Here is a 19463-nt window from a genome sequence, read left to right on the forward strand (position 1 = left end):
TGTTGAGAACTTTCATAAAAGTAACTATTTAGATGTCTAAATAGTAATAAAAATGGTCATTATTCCTGAACATAAGAATATTCCTTTTAATCAGCCTGACAACGAAGTACGTGATATCTCTTCTTTCAGGGTTTCTTGTCAATCAAATAGAGTACAATTGCATCCATTTAAATTTATTTGTGTTTTATTTTAAAGTACTATTTCTTCATCACATAAAATCGTGGATTTGTTATCAATGAAAGCTGAATGATAGATTATTGGGTTATCGCTCGTAATCTTTTATTAAATGCAAGAATAGCTTCATTTTAAGAGTGACAACTTCTAAAATAGCAACGATGATTACTTTTTCTCCTGCTTCGTCTTATCAAAAGAACTTGATTGAATTTTCCGCGATCACAATGTTTACAGCTTTGGCGTCCCGAAAGGCGATGATGTCTTTCATTTCTGAAAGAATGCCAAGCTGTGGGTTTATCCATTTCTTTCTTGATCGCTGTCACGGTAGCGGCAATAGATATTTCCCTCTTCGTTTACATGAATGAGATGGGTCAACTGAGTGAGATGATTTCGTATCGGCAACTGCTAAGTTAACTGTAATTATATCTTAACTGTAATTTCCGTATTTCTCATGATGGGCATTAAAAATCCAACATTTGACAGCACCTGTAGAATGCAATCTGTTCGTATTTGTTCTCTTGAGGGAGAATATAGGAAAAAAGCGAAACTTTTGAATTTTATTTCAACAGTAGACGATAATAGTTAAAATAGTTAAAAAAGCAAAAAAGACATGATTGCTGTAATACTGTAGATACAGTAAAGCATTTTTTATATGTTTCTTATTTAAAAACACGTTTATATATATACATAAAATTTTAAAACACCTTTACACATATTTAAGCACTGTCAAAGTTCCCATTTAATCTATGTCCTAGTTCATATTTAACCTCTGTCCCAGTTCTTCCCTGTTCATATTAATAGGTTTCATTTGAATATCGTACATGATAGCAATTGGGTATTTCACATAGGATATGAATTACCGAAAGGAAGGCGCCAGATTTCTCAGGCTGGATAGCGATTAAAGTCCGGCTAATGGATGGAATAAGGGTCACTTATAAGGTGAAATAAACAGCGGAGTCTGCTTTGTGATCAGATGTGCTTGTTAATTGGAGATTATTCCTCCTTCTTTCGCTAGGCCACTTAAAGCCCGTTTATACTAGTGGAAATTTGACATTGACTTCAATACGCAGTTAAAAACAGATGGAAAACAAAATATATAAATTTCCAGAAATTTGGCAGCTCTTTAGCACCCCATGTTTCTCATTTAGTAGCAGCCTTTGAAAATGCAAGTGATAAAGAAGAGCTCGAAACAGCATGCAATATGATAATAGACACATTGCAGACGGTCTGTGATAAAGTACTTAAACGGCGAAGTCACTCTATTCCAAATAAAACACCATGGTGGAATTCTATGTTAGCGGGCGAACGGAGTCGAGTTCGGGCCCTTAGGCGCCATTTTCAAGGTTACCGCGATCCAACTGAAAGAGAGGCATTGGGAATGATATTCAGGAAAAACCTCGCAGTCTACAAACGGAAGATTTCAAAGGCTAAACTGAAATATTGGCAGAAATATATTACGAAAGCAACAGAAAAATTTGGTAGACTATTCAAAGTTGCTCATGATAAGGTCTTCAAACCTACCAGTCTAACTACGTCAATCTGTCAGAATGCCAACACTAGTTCTCAGATAGTGACACATATACTGGAAACGATTTTCCAGCTTGATGATCCTCATAAAGACACTACAGCGCAGAAGGAAATACGAACTAGTATTGATCAATATTTTATACTTCGTCCATTGCTGATTCTGAGCCTATTCCAACAAGTAAGGAACTGAATGACGTAATCAAGAAGTTCAATCCAATTAAAGCTCCAGGTCCGGATGGACTTGATAACTACATTTTCAGAACTATGCATAACATGCATCCGGCAATAGGTTTCTCCTATTTACAGGCATGCTAGAGAATTCGCCACTTTCCAGAAGGCACAAAAATAGCAGAAGTTGCCCTCTTCCTGAAGGGATCGTCGAAAGAATAGTACTTCAAAGATTGAATTTTTACATTCATGCTAATAAACTCATAAATACTAGGCAATATGGCTTTATAGCAGGAAAGTGGATTCAATGAATTAAGCACTGAATCACCTAGGGAACACGGTACTTAGAAACAAGCAGAATAAACTGCATACTGTTGTCATCAGCATAGATATTCAAGGTGTCTTTGATTCGTTGTGGTGGCATGATGTTTTGAAGTGTCTCAAAGATATCAATTGTTCCAAAACTTTATTGGATTTGATCTACAGCTACCTGAGTGAAAGACGAAGTCAAGCTACAATGGACGGAGGTAGTAGACATCCCATTGTCAGAGATATACAAAAACTATTAATTTCGATTCCTGCAAGTCTGAGGCCCCAGCTACAATGAATTCCAGCCCATACGGGGATTAAAGGAAATGAAGCAGTGGATATGACTGCGAAAGGAGCAGCCAATGAACCCCACGTGAGTAGCATTGATGTGCCCCTTCGGCATTCATATCTGAAAACTACTCTCAAATGTGAACTAATGAAGCAGTGGCAAAACTACTGGGAGAAAAGCACCACAGGCAGAAGACTATATGATTTCCAACCCAAAAGTTAACCACAATTTAAATAGCAGCTCTTCGCACCTCACACAGTATCTGACAGGGCATGGCCCATATATGTCCTATCTTTACAGATTTCGCCTAAGAGACAGTGACCAATGTATTTGTGGCAACACAATTAAGAATAAATATATGCTCAGCCGCATTAGAGACTGCACTACCATTGATAAAAGCATTGCTGACAGCCTGGATTGACTTCTTTCTTTGGACACCGTGCCGTCAGCAGCCCGCTCCGTATATATATTAATTTACTTAATGTCTTTTTTTGTTGTTTTTACTGTTTTTTTAATTATATTTAATATTATGATTAATCCAGAACTCAGTTAATGTATTCCACAATTTGTAATGTATTTGATCATCTTTACATTTGTACCTCATTATTATAGCACATCCTTAATATAACTGTATGCCTAACATGTACCATAATAGTGAAAAGTTTTCCGCTTAGTTTCAGAAGTCCCCACCATGCACCTTCTTTCCATGTTCTGGTCCTTATTTCAATGTTCCTCGTTTCGTAGCCATTCCCCGGAGGATACAGTACTACGCTCCTTATTTATATTTATTCATATATTTATTTTTAATTCCATCGACGGGATCCAACAGGCTGAAAAGCACCTAACCCAGTGGGTCAGCTGTTCTGTCGATGGCGAAAAGAAAAGAAAGTGGAATTTTGACCCCAAGAAACGCGCGTTAACTTCATGCCTCCCTGAAAAGGAAAAGAGGACATTTACTCTTTCTGAGATAAAAATGATTATCTACGCATTTACATAAACCAAATGAACCATCTACATCAGTGGTCTTCAAACTTTGTCGACTCACGGAACTATTAGAACCATAAGGTTTTATCAGGGTATTCCATCCTACCCTTAGAAAAATATATCTTAAAATACTATTAAAATAGGTCAATATGTTAATAAGTACTCTCCATAAAGACAATTAAAGAAAAATATTGTATTTTTATTAAAATATGTTAACATAAAAAGTAATGTAATTTATTCATTAATAGCTTTAACTTGTGCTCCAGGTGCCGCATATTTTTGCATTACGTTTAATGACCATGCTATGCTTGCATTTTTTATATAAACTTTCAAAGCTTTATTAATGTGTAGAATTTAGAATTTGTCGATGCGGGAGACGAGAAAAATGTGGAGTGCCCTCACCGGGATTCGACCTCCGAACCCTGGCGGTGAATCCGGATTTCTCGATTACGTATTGGACGTACTCCTGTTACACCACGAAGACACGCGGAAAAGAATGAGAAAATAAATTATGCATGTTATATGCAATCGCATTTCATATTCTGCATTTAATTTGTTTTTATATTTTGTTTTTGTTGATTCTTCATTTAAATACGTTGTTCCGAATGGCGTTAGAATAGCTGTGTGAGGAACTGTGTGAGATTTATAGCTGTGTGAGGAACACTTTTGCATACACATTAATTGAACAATCGTAAAGCCAGAGCTACGCTTTCACGTGCGTCACTGCTGATGTCGCATATGTCTGCAGATCACATAAGATGTTTGTAATTTATTTTCAAAGATAACAAAACGTGTCTTTATAAATTTTAGTTAATAAACACTAGTCAATTAGTGTGAGTGTTTTATAATTTTATATCGAATTTTTATTTTGACTCGAAGAACTCCGGGATTCCACGGAACGTACTTTGAAGACCACTGGCCTAGAAGATAATTGTCATGCAAAATTTCCATTGTGAAATATTTTCTCAGCACTCTACTCTATTTCCATTAAATAACAGTAAGGCAAAACCTTTCAGTTCGCACGCTTTTCTTTGGTACAAAGTGCTGCTAGCGTAAACAATCCTAATATCTTTCTTAAGGTCCAGAATCAAATGGCACAACTTGAAATCTTTTGGAAAAGTTAAAAATCTGAATTATTGTTAAAACTCTTCCTAGAAAAGCAATTGTTTTTTCAAGATGTGACACGGAAATTACAGTAAGTTTGTTCTTACTTTTACATTAAATATATAATTATTATGTTTGAAGATTTTAAATTTCAAAGCTAAGGCAAAAGAGATCGATTTGGTTTTAAAAATTAATATATAGTGAAATAAAAACACATACACGCAATACATAAATAAACTGATAAATATATCTAATAAGAATACGTGTGAATAAGAAAGAAATATCTGGAAGTAACCTAGTGGAAATATTTCAGAAATGCTCACTCTCGTGAGACATTCCCCAAAGTAGCCCACCAGCGCTAAAGTCACTGATCATTGGTAATTTTGCCTGGGTTAAATTCCAGACAAACGAGTTATCTGCATGAGCATGTTTAGTTTCGTGCTCACTTGTAATGTGGGTATAAAACAGTTTTACTTAGAAAGTCTTTCATAAGGGTCTCCCTTCCCAAAGCAGATAATCTTGAGTGCTTTGCTATAATCAAATTAATTAAACCATTCCTAAAATTTACTAATTTGGCAACCTGTTTTTTCGTCAAAGCCTACAGATTTCAAGAGGTAGTACTGGTATGTAAGGACAGATTAACGAAATTTCTCACACAGAAATGCAGTAAAAATTCAACGCATAAATGTCGAGTAATTATTTGCAAATTAAAATACTACAAATTACAAATAAAGTATATATAAATAAAGAATAAACAAAAGTGTATAACAAATGAATAATTAGAAATGTAGAACAAATAAAAAAATATGCACAGAATACCTCAAAAGAAAATATTTATGCAAGTTAATAGAAATATGTGCTACAACTTGTTTGGGAGAAAAGTTAGTATATTTCTTTCTTAGCTTCTGGTTTTTCTGCTCTCGTATAATGATATAAAAATTTACCGAAAGAACAAAAAATCACAAACATTTCTAATGCGTATGCAATTTGTTTCAAAACGGCAGCTTACCTTTGTGGACCAGATTAATAAGAGGGATATTACAAGGATGACAACAACAGATGGGAAGTCCAAATGACTATCCAATCCGGTAACATTCAGATGTCCTAAATGTTGTCCTAGTAGACGGGATAGACTTCCTCCAAGCACGGCGTCTAAATATTGGCTACAGGCCTTGGAAGCTAGCGCTGTTCCTGCAGTATACTCCAGAATCATTCCCCATCCAACCAGAAAGGCAAATGACTCACCCATCGTGGGGTATACGAAAGAATAAGCAGAGCCACCTTTTGGGAATCTTGTAATAACTTCCGAGTAACAAAGACCTATTGAAAGAACAAAGCAGATGAATTAAATTAGAAATTATTTGCATCTACGAAAACAATAATTAATAAACATGAAAGAAGATAAAATTTTCTGTAGCTGTATTTATACAATGACTGCGGGTAAGAAATTCGTTTCTTTTATAATGATAATATTGAAAAAATAATGAAGAATTTTAGCTCTCAAATGTAATGATCTTAAAGATAAAACTACAACTCTGCTAATTAATGCATGCTTGCAAGTAAAAACGTGATTTTAAAGCTTTAAATTAAAATACAATGGTATGAAACAGCATAACTTGACCTACTGCTCCTAATTAGCACACATTGAAAGTTAAAACTTTAACCTACTCTTGGCTTGATTTGACATTAATTTTATAAAAATAGATAGAATCTTAGCTAAATTTATAAAATTAATTTTATAAAAATAGATAGAATCTTAGCTTTATAAAAATAGATAGAATGCCAGATTTACACCTATCAAAAATAGCGATAACATTTGAACAAGAATTAACTCATATAGTGTAGAAATTCGTCTGATTGCCAAAGTATGGTGTAGCTAAGTGGTAACTCACCATCATCTCAGAAAAAGGATCTAAGATTCAAATTCTGGAACTTATTAACTCTTATTATAGCTTTTCTCGCATTTTTATCATTTATGTAAAAGATTACAAGCTCCCGTTTAAAGATGGAGGAGACATTCTTTTAAAAGTGTCAGCTGGCCTGTTGTCAGGCTATAAGTACGAGTAATTAGCACGTCTGTAAGAGCAATGGAATGGGTGATTCACTGGAAATTGAAAATCCTTGATATGATTGAATAGCAAATGGAAGATCTGTGATCCAAATTCCGCGAATTGGGGCAAGGTTTGTTTTTCAGTTTCTTGTATCAGAAAAGCCTAAAAACCTCTCTACTAAAAATGTAACGATCAAAAGGTTTTGAAACTGAAGGATCTAAAATGATCTTTAAAAACACTCTTACAAGCATTAAAAGCGCTTTTAAAAATGGCTAACCTTTTGTAATTATATTATTTTCTTTTGTTTTTAAACATTTTAATTTCATTCTTCTGCGATTTCATTGGTAAAGAGTATGAATCGTTAACTAATTTCAGATAGAAACAGTGTACATTGAACAATATTTAACTTTAAGAAAATTAAGATTTCCGATATAAAAACTTCAAAGTAATGATTGTCATTATAGAAGAGTTTACCAGACGGTGGTTTTTACTTATTATGTGCTCCGCCTTTAGGCACTATACACGGAAAGGGAGGGATGCCCCGTGGAGGTCATTTTAAGGAAACCTTTGCTCGTATCCACGTTATACATGAGGAAAACCATTAAGACGTTCATGCAGCCAGCCCGTTAACCGAGACACGAACTCCAGACCAAACTACCAGTGTTCAGCAGCTTTTACCGCTCGGCCGCTGGAGGGCTGCTAGAAGGTGTTTAGAAGCCGTATCTCCTTATGCCGTGCAGGTTTAGACGTAATAGGCTGTCATGCTTAAAACGACAACAGGAATTATAATTTCAAAATTCCCTTGCCATCATAATTGTTTTCTTTCAATATGACTTTGTAGAGACATTAGGTATTTTTAAAAGCAGGCGAGATGAAAAATTACAACCGCCTTTGCCGGGAATCGAACCACGGACCTCTGGAAAACGGCCCAGCTTGCAGAACCACTACACCACGAAGGCAAGCCAAGAAGGTGGGAGAAATACCTTATATATTCCCCCTTTTAAAGGGCGACTGGGGTTTTAAGAGACCCTATCGTCAAATCCTGGGCGTGGAGAGTCATCATCCACAGCCTTTTTAGTTCGGGCGCCGCTGTAGTGACATTAGGTATTTTTGAAAGCCAGAGAGAGGAAAAATATGCAACGTCTTCGCCGGGAATCGAACCACGGACCTCTGAAATACCGGCTCAGTGTGCTGACCACTACACCACGAAGACAAGCCAAGAAGATGAGAGCAATACCTTATAACTTGACCTGCATTTGAGAAAGAATACTACTAGCGCGTTGTGTTTACACTTGCTTTCTTTCGATACGATTTGACTTATATTTAACAAAGACAGTTTTAATGCTGTTAGTGAAGAGATTTTATAAAGAAACACAAGTTATTTATGAGACATACCGACAGTGAAAATTTTAATTAGACGCTATAATGATCTGGTAAATTCTCGCACAGGCGTGAATAAAACTACTGACTGAGACGAAGGGTAAAAATAACTCTTTATTAATTCAAAATAGTTAACAGAAAGGCACGGACTTCGTGCGTTACAAAGACACCGTCAACTTGCGGTGGAAACTAAAATGTAGAATATAATGTAAGTCAAATCTGAAATAAATAGTGCAAGACAGCACTTAAGATACGCCTAAGAGGTGGACTCACAGGAATTTAACCGGCGTGATACTAATCTGATAAGGCCAAGATGCTTACTAGCGTGACCGCGAAATAACAACAAACGGGCGCTTGGCTAGCGAAATACGCTCTGAAAATCTCAGATTTTCACCCGTTTAAATAAGCACTTGTTGACTCGACCTGTATTTGAGAAAGAATACTACTAGCACGTTGTGTGTACACTTGCTTCCCTTCGATACGAATTGATTTATATTTAACAAAGACATACTTAATGCAGTTAGAAAAGAGAGTCTATAAAGAAACTCAAGTTTTTTATGTGACATACCGATAGTGAAAATTTAAATAGTAAAATAGTCATTATGCTTCGATTAGCAAAGTACAGAAGGTTGTAGACCTTTATTTGCAAGATTCGCAGAGATAAGCTTCGTAAATATTTACACCAAAATTAAAAGGACGGCTAGAAATTTAAAAATGAATGCACAATTATACAATACGGACCGATAATCTCCCATACGGATAGCCTTTTTATTACAGTTGCTTTTAAAACTTGTTCTTAGAAATCTGTTGTTGCTGTGACTAATCCCACTTGTATTAAAACAATCCTATGAAATTCATCGTGGCAAGGAGTACAAGATTACGCTTGTAGTTGGACAGAACCTTGGACACCCTATAGGTGACGCCATGATTTTGTTTAGTTTCACCCAAGTTTTGAAGAAAACATCCCAGAAAATGGGTCCGAAGGTCTCCCTACTCTCTTTCCTTACCAACAATCTACACGAGAGGACTTCCTGCTCGCCATATATTTAGAGTGCCTCATGCCGCAAAGACACTGTATTCGAACACATGCCCTTCGGTACGGTAGTCAGAGTCACTAACTACTATGCCGTTTAGATGGTATTTTAGAAATCTTGAATTTTGGTTAGTCGTAAGCACAGAAAAAACGATGCAAATCAAGAAATTTATTCTCGAATGTTTCCCTCAAATTTTGCACTAAATGCTGATGAATAGTTTGCTTTATTCAATTAAAACATGACGAATATTTCATTAATGAGACTTTTATTTCATTTAGGCAATATAAAGTTTTATCATTTTAAATTATGACAGTATTTAGAATATTTTCACTAAAAATGAATATTTAAGTAAATAGTAAAGTCGTTAGCTGTTTCTGTCGAGCACCTCGTAATGCTTTAGAATAGCAGTTATTATCTGTAAAGGTGACACAGCGTATCATCAAAGTAATTTCTTAACCAGTGTTTACACAATGGTTATGAAAGTAATATCATCTTCAACTCAAGGCATCATCATTTTGTTTTTTCAGGAAATTATTCGCATTAGCGAGTTTTGCCTGACTTGTAAAGTGCCAGCCCAAGACAGTAGGCATCTGTATTCTATACGTGTAAGTAACGGAAGTAAAGTCAAATACTTCTTCGCGCCATTTTTATGCAGGCAACAATTCAAAACTGCCTTTACTATAGAGGAGGAGTTCCTCATCAGTGGCCGAATAAGTAAGAGCGCTGAGGACTGCTAATTGGACCAGGACTTGAAAACCAGGCAAACGGCCTAACTGTATGGTTGATTTTCGGGGTTTTTCCCGAACGTAAAGAGAATAACAGCCAGTTACCATAAAAAACCTCCACGAAGGCATTCCTACCTTTAAACAGATAGACCTCATGTGCTTTGTCAGTTTAAAATAATCTGGCTCATCTGATCAATACAAAGAAAATATTCTTTCCAAGAACTAGGAATGGCGCCATCAGACAAAAAGGAGACAAACTGCCAGGCCACCTTTAACTGTTATTAATACCAGTGCATAGATTTTACACTTGAAAAAAAAAATAGGCTGATTAACGATGGTTTTGTTATAAGAATAATTTTTAGTAACTGTTATGCACTTTATAATGCTGAATTTAATTCTGAAGGTTAAAATTTCTCCATCAGACTCCACTTTATTGCCCTCCCCCCAAAAAAAAATTCCCTTCGAAGCTACTTGCAAGATTCACTTTGGCTGCCTTTCTCAACTCCCACGTACAAAACCTTCAGTAATAAAGCAGATTTACAACTTAAATTACCAAATTCTTTGCTCCTGACGAAGACGGACATTTACCTGTTTGTCCTCGAAACCGATTGAATTATTGACTTAATCTACGCCAAACACAAGATTGTTGCTTTGCTTATTTTATGTTTCACTTTGTTTCTCTTCTATTTTCACTACTTGAAGTTTAGAGGCATCAATAATTGAAGAGTATGGGGCTGTCCATAGATTGATTATTTCCTTCGGTAAAAATATATTTCTCCAAAATTAATGAAGCTACACATAAATACGAGTAATGTAGAGACATTAGGTATTTTTGAGGCAGGAGACATGAAAAATGAGCAATGTCCTCACTGGGACTCGAATCTGGACCTCTCGAATACGCGCCGAGTGTGCTAACTATTACACCACGAAGGCATGCAGAGAGGGGGAAAAATACCTTACATACTTCGGAAGCGTCAGTTTCAGGCACATCAGATCACGGTCGGTTTTCTAACCTTATATACTCCTCCTTTTAAAAGGCGACTGGCGATTAAGAGAGCCAATTACCAAATCCTAGTGGTGAAGCATCATCATCCACCACCTTGGAATCTGCATGCATGTATATATATTTTTCGCACTGGTGAAAAATATGGTACCTAGAGCCATCAAATTTTGAATAATGTAGTCCCCTCCCAAACATCTGCACCTGAAAACTCGAAATTTGACTTTTAAATTGGCCTTTATGATCTGTTTCACATTTCATAAAACTTTAATGAATTTTTATTAACAAACTCAACTATCTGAAAGCAAGCACTGGCAACACTGTACGAAATAAAACATTTTTATCTCCAGCGCGCGATACTGCGTATCGGAAATTGTAAAGATATGCAGTTTTTAAACATTTTGAGATTTTGCTGTTGAATTGAAATTTATAGGGCGTAAACGCGAAGAATATGGTATTTCATGAATAAAACAGGCACACCAAATGTTCATAACAAAAAGACAAAAAGTGTCTGCTATCTTACTAAGAAAACGGAACATTGAGATAGGAAACTAAGAAAAGACTGAAAAAATAAAATAGAAAAATGCATGCAAACACTCAACGCTGCATCGGGAATTCTAAACATATGCTTTTAAAATTTTCGTGATTTGTAATTGTATATGGCGTAAGTGCGAAAAAAAAAAGATCTGCGAATTTTCATAACTAGACTACTTATTACTACTTACAGATAATCACCTACTTATTATTAGATAACACAGTTAATGTATATTTTATTAAGTAACACAGTCAAATGTGTTTACAAATTTACATCCTTTTTTTTTTAGCTAATTTACTTTTATGTGATTTCGTCTCTGTGCATTCTCTTTCTTATGTCATTTTTCCCCAGAATGCAAATTAAGTTTGAATTTAAACAACAAGCGTGTATGTATTTCAGAAAGAATACTGTGTCAGGTACCAGATATAGCAGCTTAATGCGAGACGAAGAGCATTCTACCTAGACGATCTGCGGATCCATGAGTGAATTTTATATATCATTTATAGGTTAGATTTCCAGCAGCCGAAGTCCATTTCTTAGTTAAATTTTAGATTTTTTATTGTACTGCTTTGAATATTTGAGTTCCTGAAGCCTCGAAATTTGTATTTGTTAAATTTTAGTTGTACTAGTTAAAGACTAAGAGTTTTAATTAAGTTTTACCTTTTGTCTGTGTTTTCCAGTTATTGCAATTAGAATTCTATTAAGTTGCAATGACGATAATTCATGAGAGCAAGTTTAAACAGTTGAAATTAATTCATTACTTAGGTCTCACCTTAGAAAATGTACAGTTATGTTAAGGTAAATTTAAATTAACTTCAATCCGAGAATAAAAATGTTGCTCAAACTCTAAAATTTCATAATATAACTAGTGTTTATACTGAGAAAAGATAGAAAATTTTGTGTTCTTCCAAACTTAAAATTCTATATTCCTCCTTGTCTGTGTACATAGCTAAAAGCTGATTTATCAGTCTTAATTGAAAGAAAAATAAAGTGCCTTACATCCAAAAAAGTATTTTGCAGGTAAAGTAAATTAGATTCTACCCTTGTTACTGAACTCTCATATACCCACTAAAATAATTATTCAAAGTGAGAAATAGCAGATGATAATGGCATTGTAATGCTTTCGTTCCTTTTTCTTGAAACTTTGGAGAAAATATATGTGCCTTGTAACGCCTCGTTAGCAACATTTATTTCGTAACTTACCCTTGTGTTATTTTAGTGGTAATGAGATAACATACTTTATGAAGATTATCAAAATTGGGCAGCATTTTAAAATTAAAGGATTGTAAACTGACGTCCTGTGATTTCTTTATTACCGTTACATACATCCAACAACTGAATGTCTCATGAATTTAAAATAATCCTTGAGTAAATGGGAAATAAATGGGAAAAGATATTTTGAGTTCATTACAAAAACCGGATTTTACAAATGTTTGAATTTTGATAACGAAGGCTGTTTATTAAAGGTCTGAACATTTCAGAAATAAATGCGTAAGTAACACTACGTGCATATACCTGTTGTATATACATTTACACCATATATATGTTACTTACCGTTTAAATAATTAACATGAATAAGATTCTATAATTTGGAAGTAAATACTCATCAAAATCATAAGATAATGATTATTATTTTTATAAATTTTAATGCTGTTACCTATTAATATTTCGTAAAGTTCTGAATAAACAGGCTAGATGAAGAAAAACATTTAAAGTCTTATTTGCGTCTCCAAATAACAATAGTTTTTACAAATGAAGAGGAAGAGCTAAAAATGATTCAAAAAATTAAAATGTACCATTTTACTTAACATGAAAACGAATATTCACATTTTTTGTTTTTAGTTTCATAAAATTCTCGGAAACAAGAGCAAATATTTATGTTCCCTCCTGTACCGGAAAATGTTTTAAATTCTTATTAAAATTTCCGGAAATTTTAATAAGAATTTAATAGATGACTAAGGCCTTACTAATTCAATAACTAACTAAAAGTAAGAGAGTTTAACACAGATTTTAGACAAAAACTTTCTACGCCTTTTAACAAAATTATTTATTCTACACCATTTAATCATACTTTTATCTCTTAAACAGTTGAAATAAAAATAAATAAGCAATACAAAAGATAAGAAACAGGAACTTTTGCGTCATTTTTGAACCAAGTAAGAAACGAAGTTATGAGGTAAGGTGTTTAGAAACTTCAAAAGAAGAATTAAGTTCAAACCATTATCTAGAACTGAGAAAATTTGATGAATACGAAGGATTTCGAGGACATCCTACTTACCATTTGAAAGCAGACTTAAAGTTAAAAGAGTAGCCAATGTACCAATGCTTGCAGATAAGATACTTATCAATGTTATTTTTGCTTTGTTTATATAAGGGCCAAAATTCTCGAAAAATGATGCAAAATAATTTCGCTGTTTGAGAAAGAAAACTTGTGATAAGTGATTTACAAGAGCTCTAGAGCTTTTCTCTAAGATAGTTTAAAAACCGAATATTACAAATTTCCTTTACATTTGGAGGAAAATATGCACTGAGACTGTCATAGTAAAACGGAAGCTGTGATTTCAGTGGCTAAAAATGTTTTTTTTTTAAAAAATAAAAACGATCAGAAAAGTTGGGGTTATATTAAAACTGTATGTTCATACCACCATTATTTTAAGTAATATTTCAGCATTTTCCTATTCTGTAACCGTCTAGACTAGAGTTTCTCAGTCTTTTTTGCAGCATACACCACTTTCCCATTGCTAGAAGATCATTCGAGCTCAAGTGATGATGCGCACAATTATAATTCAAGCTTGATATATTATCATGCATTTATTATACTGATTTTTACTTCCTTGTACGAAGTAAAAAGGAAGTATTGTAATCGCGAAAAGCTTCAGGCAGCATATTTCAACGAAAATATCAACTTTAATCGCTTTCGAATGCAATTTAATGATGGTTTTACGTGATATCTGTACGTAAGGACAGAATAATAGACTTTTCCTCCAAAAAAACTAAAAAACTTCTTTAAAATGAATTTTAAGAATTTTTCGTGGCGTCTGTACGAACGTATGTACGTACGTGCGTACGTACGTATCTCGCATAACTCAAAAACGAGTAGCCTCAGAACGTTGAAATTTTGTATATAAGACTACTATAACATGTAGATGTGCACCTCGTATTTTGGTTTCAATGATCAGCGCCAAACGTATATAAATATATTTATAAATATATTACTCTGTTACCCGGCTCAGTGATCTCAGTTTCTTTACTCTTATATGTTTGTAAATTGTACATTTTTTTGCTTTAAAAATGATTGAATTATGTTGTTTTTATCTTCTGGTTGAGGGCTTTATGCCTTTAGTAAATCTGTATGCAATATTTTTAGAATTATCAACAATTTTAAAATTGTTTAAGTGCTGCTAAGCCTAATTTGATGGCGGCCATTGATCTTGTTTACATTTGAAAGAGCTAAGTAGCGGATTTGTTGCCAATCTAGAGAAACTTAGCTTCGCAACAATAAAGATAACGCCTTCATTTATTATTTAAATCATGCTTAATCCTTTCTGTAATTTTTTCGAGGAAATAAGCGTTTAAGATTTACTTCGTAATTTTTAATACAGATATTTTGAGTTTTTATGTGTTTTTGCCTTCTCGCGAAGTGATAACTGAATTAATTGAATGAGAAATACTCAATCGTCTGTGGAAAACTGTTTCCTTTTTGTTTTGTTTGCTTAATTTATTTTATACATAGTTCTAGCTTTATTATAGTGTTTGAATAGAACATGTGGCAACGATTAGATAATTCTTTAAATGATATAAATTTTGTGCATTCTGAGTTATAATATGAACGAAATATAATACTGTTAATTAAACCTAGCGCCAGAGTGTAGCTATGGTAAACAAAGTGAATTTTAAAGAATGCATTTATTCTATTATGGTTTATGCGCTGTCGGCGAAGTAGGTTAAATTCAATCTTATAAGTTTAAATGAAATGCAAGAAAAAATGCGTATAATTTAATATTCCGTACAAGGATGTCATGTGGTGTACACATCAGATTTTTTATATTTGAAAGAACGAATTTCTCACCTCAGCTACCAATGATGTCGCGGCAGACTACCGGTAGCACGCAGAACCAGTTTAAGAATCCCGTAATAAATGCGATTGCGAGGGGGAGCTTTAGTCTTCAGAGAGTCCACAATAAAACACAGTTGTTATTAAAAGCAGATAGAGTTCCCACTGGAAGAATATTTCTTTGTTTAAAATTTTTGAAACCCTACGCGCATTAAAATTTCAATTCAGAAATCTCTATATATCGATAACACCGTGATAAAATATTTATTAAGTGTGAATGTGGAGATGGAATATTAGACGTAATTTCGATTGCTATTGTATGCCGTAAAAATAATGGTTGATTTAATTTTCAGTTCTAGAAGCAGATGAAGAAAAATTATCGGTACCTGAATAATATGACTTTCATCACTGAGTAGTTATTTCAAGATATCTAGAAGCTTAAGGAGGTATTATAGATAAGAACTTTAAAATTCGTTCAATAAAAGCGTTCTGAGAAGTCTTTATAAAGAGAACTTGACATTTTCTTCAGGCAAAGGAACAAGATACTTTTTTAACATTTATTAATTTTCATTCTTTTTCAAATGATGAGAATATGAAACATAATTTGCTTGCATAATCAGAAACAAAGGACACTGCGTATTTCTTTCATTCTATATTGTTAAGTTTTAATTTTTCATTGTGAAATTAAGTACGGAGCTTCCGAAGAAATCTCCTACATATAGTTTTAATTATATGTGCAAATATGAAGAATTATCTCTGAGAATCTAGAGCGCAAAATTAATGCGTCAAGTAACATAAAATGAAACTGAGAAAGAAAAATGTAGAGTATAGTCTTAGGTTGATTTTAGCAATATGTTTTAAGTAGTAAGGATGTGAGGATTTATGACATTCTCCCAAGCGCGTTCTCATACTATGTAGTTAAATACTCCAGCTGACAGGTGGAAGGTATGTTTTTCGCTTTTATGCAGCAGCGCAAATGAGTTTTCATCGTCTAACGCGTAATGGTTTCTACAATGAATCTTCTTCCTGAAGGAGTAGTCAAGAAAAGAGGAAAATTGTTACAATTTGTGTTAAAGGCCCAGTCTGACGCTGTGTTGAATAGAACTGTGAAATTGGATTAAGTCAGCAACCCTCAAATGGTTTTCAAGATGCGATCACTTTTACGAGTATTCACCCTATAAATGAGGATGTTCTAGGGCCACCATATTCTTGCTCCCTTCGACAGCGGTTTTTTAGCAAATATTACTACCGATAGACTCATATTTTAAATAAAATTAATTAAAATTCACTTAATGTTATATCGATACTAAGCAATTAAGTTAATATAAAAGAAATTCATATCCGTATTTAATAATAAAGTGTATTAGAGTTTGGATATTCTTTAGCTTATTAACTAAAAATTAAAGAAATATTGATACTCACATTAAGGAGAAGGATGAGCAAACCGAATTTTGCTCAGTTTTATGTTTGGATGTAGTAAGTCTAAGTCTGATGTAAGGATGTTTGGATGTAAGTCACATACATCGAGTCGACTTCGATATTTTGTTTTTATTTGAGTTGGTGATGAAAACCTTTCCACAAACATAGTGTTTAAATTCCTCTTTCGTTGCTAATAGTCTAGTGGGCAGCCCATAGTTAGAGTAACACATAATAAATTTCATAACATCTCCATCTTGGAAGATAACATGATAGATGATTGGCGTGCGTAATATCCAAACTCTGAGAGTTTCAGCTATACTGTTAAATACGCAGTCAATGTGACTTTTCTGTGTTTTATTTAAATTTTGGGGGACACAAGGAGAAACTTCAAGGACCCCTTGTGATCCTCTGATCACAGATTACGAAACGCTGCCTATAAACGAAATAAGTACTATAACTTCTAATGAAAGTATCTTAGTTACGAAAACAATATGATCAAAAGTAACATAACAGTAACAGTTAACCTAACAGTAACTAAATTCTTATTTCCGAAATGAATGGTTAGGATGATAAATTATGTAATATTGAAGGCAGGTAGGGGAAAAAGGAATTTAAAAAATAGACCCTATTAGTGTATTAAAGCAGATTTTATGTGTCAGATAGACACCTTTGTAGCAGATTCCAAGTTATCTTAAAAAGGAGAAGAAGCTCGTGAGAAATGATTTGCAAATGTTACTGTTACTCTCCTCAAATTAAATGTTACTGTAATGCTGTGAAGGGAAGCTGATCGCCTCATAACAACGAAAATACAAATTCTTGCTTCCATATCGAAATATTTTACGTAATCACACGTCTCATCTTGCCAAATGGAAGTCAAACCTCTCGGGTAACAGATAATCTCGAAATATATTGGGAGAAGTTTATTTTAATCGAAAATTTCGTAAACTTTTCGATTCACTGCCCTCCAGAGAACTTTCGAATTATTCAATCTGGGGAGAAGGTTAACTTCTTAAGAGTATGAGTACATGATAGGGGGTGAGTGCGAGTCTTAATCATGAATTTCGAATACTCACCTCCCAGGCATGAGGTGACGGCGGCCATGAGGACAGAAAGGACGACAGATGGACCCGCGTGATCATGTGCAGCCACAGCAAACAGGACGTAGACTCCGGTCCCCAGAGTTGTTGCCAAACCTAGAAGATAGAAAAAGAAATACATTAGTAACAATTTAAAGTTAGAATTAAAGATGTACATATAGATACTATAAACTCGGTTTCAACCCACAGCTATAATAGAGAGCATCTCAATAAGGTGAATCATATGAATTTTTAGTCCAAAGGGACTTTGTCCCTGAAGGACTATTGTTTTCGTTTTGCGATTGTGCATTAAATCACTATAAATGGCGAATCACTTTTCAAATTGTTGCCACCAAATGTTAGAGTCCTGCATTATATTTGAAGAAATTAAATAATAAAAAATTTGCATAAATGTATGTATAATTCTCGCATTGTGATAAAACAACGGTACATAGAGCCATCAAATTTTGAATGACGTAATCCTCCTACGAATATGGGCATGTGGAAGACCAAATTTGAAATTTGTTTTATTATCGATTTCATATTTTATAAAACTTGAACGAGCTTTTGAGTAACAAACTCAACGATTTAAAAGCGAGCAATGGCAACACTATACGGGGGGGGGATTTTTTTATCTCCAGCGCGCGGAAATGTGTATCGGAAATTTAAAAGATATGCTCGTTTTAAAATTATTTTGCGACATTGCTACTGAACTCAATTTTACGGTTTAAGTGCAAAGAACATGATATTTGTTAAATAAAGGTAACACACAATACGTTGAAAAAAGTCCCTTTGGACGTAATTTAAAATCTGAAACCTTTCAGATTTTTTCTTTGTTTGTTTTTTCTTTAGGTAAAGATCATTCGCGCTGTATGTATTGTGATACAAAGGTTTTGAAAGGAAAATTTGTTTGTATCTTTGTCTTTTATCATAAATACAATTTATAATTTTAAGGCAGTTTTTGCCAATTATATTAATTCATATAAACGTTATGTCCGTAAATTATTGTTCTAAGATCTGCAAAACATTCCTGAAAGTCTGGAATGGTAATGATCTGTCTATCTATCTATATAAAGATCTATACTATGTCTATGTAGCTGATCATGATTTATATATCTATAGATATTTAAACATAGACAGACCAGAAAGCCCGGCGGTCATACGAAATGACCGCTGTTCTAGATATTATAAATTGTAATTTAAATGATTTGTGCAAAGGTGTCTGCTAATTCAAAATGAATTACCCAAGGCAGGCGGCGAGGACGCTCCTTTGCTTACTACCCCAAGGGGCTTCCCCCTTCTATTAGCTTAATTGCAAGTAGAGTGCAATGAAGGAAACCACTGGTGGTACATTTCTTAAGAGCCACCGCTGGCTCATTAAATAAAGGTGATTTAAATAATAAAATGTTAATTCCCATGACAAAGATCTTTTGTACACAACATTTCTTGTGTAGATCTTTCCATCAATTTTAAGCTCGCCTTCCAGAGTACCATCCTTTATTTTTAATTTTACGTCCTTTCTTTCACGAACTCTTGAACAAGCAAGATAAAGTTGACAGTGTCCAAATGCAGGCTCAGGTAAAGAAATGGCAATACGCTTAAGCGTTTGGCTCTGAGACTTATTGATGGTCATA

At 34.1% G+C, this 19463-nt stretch overlaps 1 protein-coding gene across 2 annotated transcripts in view; it reads right to left on the reverse strand.

The window, feature by feature from the left end:
- LOC118194091 (putative cationic amino acid transporter) overlaps positions 1-19463 on the reverse strand; it is a 415734-nt gene that overhangs the window by 72244 nt on the left and 324027 nt on the right. For both annotated transcript variants that reach the window (XR_015043044.1, XM_085823803.1), the window contains exons 2-3: positions 17827-17946; positions 5565-5875 (exon numbers count right to left, since the gene is read on the reverse strand). Coding sequence is in view for 1 of the 2 variants with exons in the window: in XM_085823803.1 (XP_085679929.1) it covers positions 5565-5875; positions 17827-17946 (431 nt within the window). In the remaining variant the exon portion in view is untranslated. The remainder of the gene's footprint in view (positions 1-5564; positions 5876-17826; positions 17947-19463) is intronic.

Source organism: Stegodyphus dumicola, chromosome 1 (assembly GCF_044657685.1).
Source record: "Stegodyphus dumicola isolate Sdum_Otavi_A_Nest chromosome 1, ASM4465768v1".
NCBI lineage: Eukaryota > Metazoa > Arthropoda > Arachnida > Araneae > Eresidae > Stegodyphus > Stegodyphus dumicola.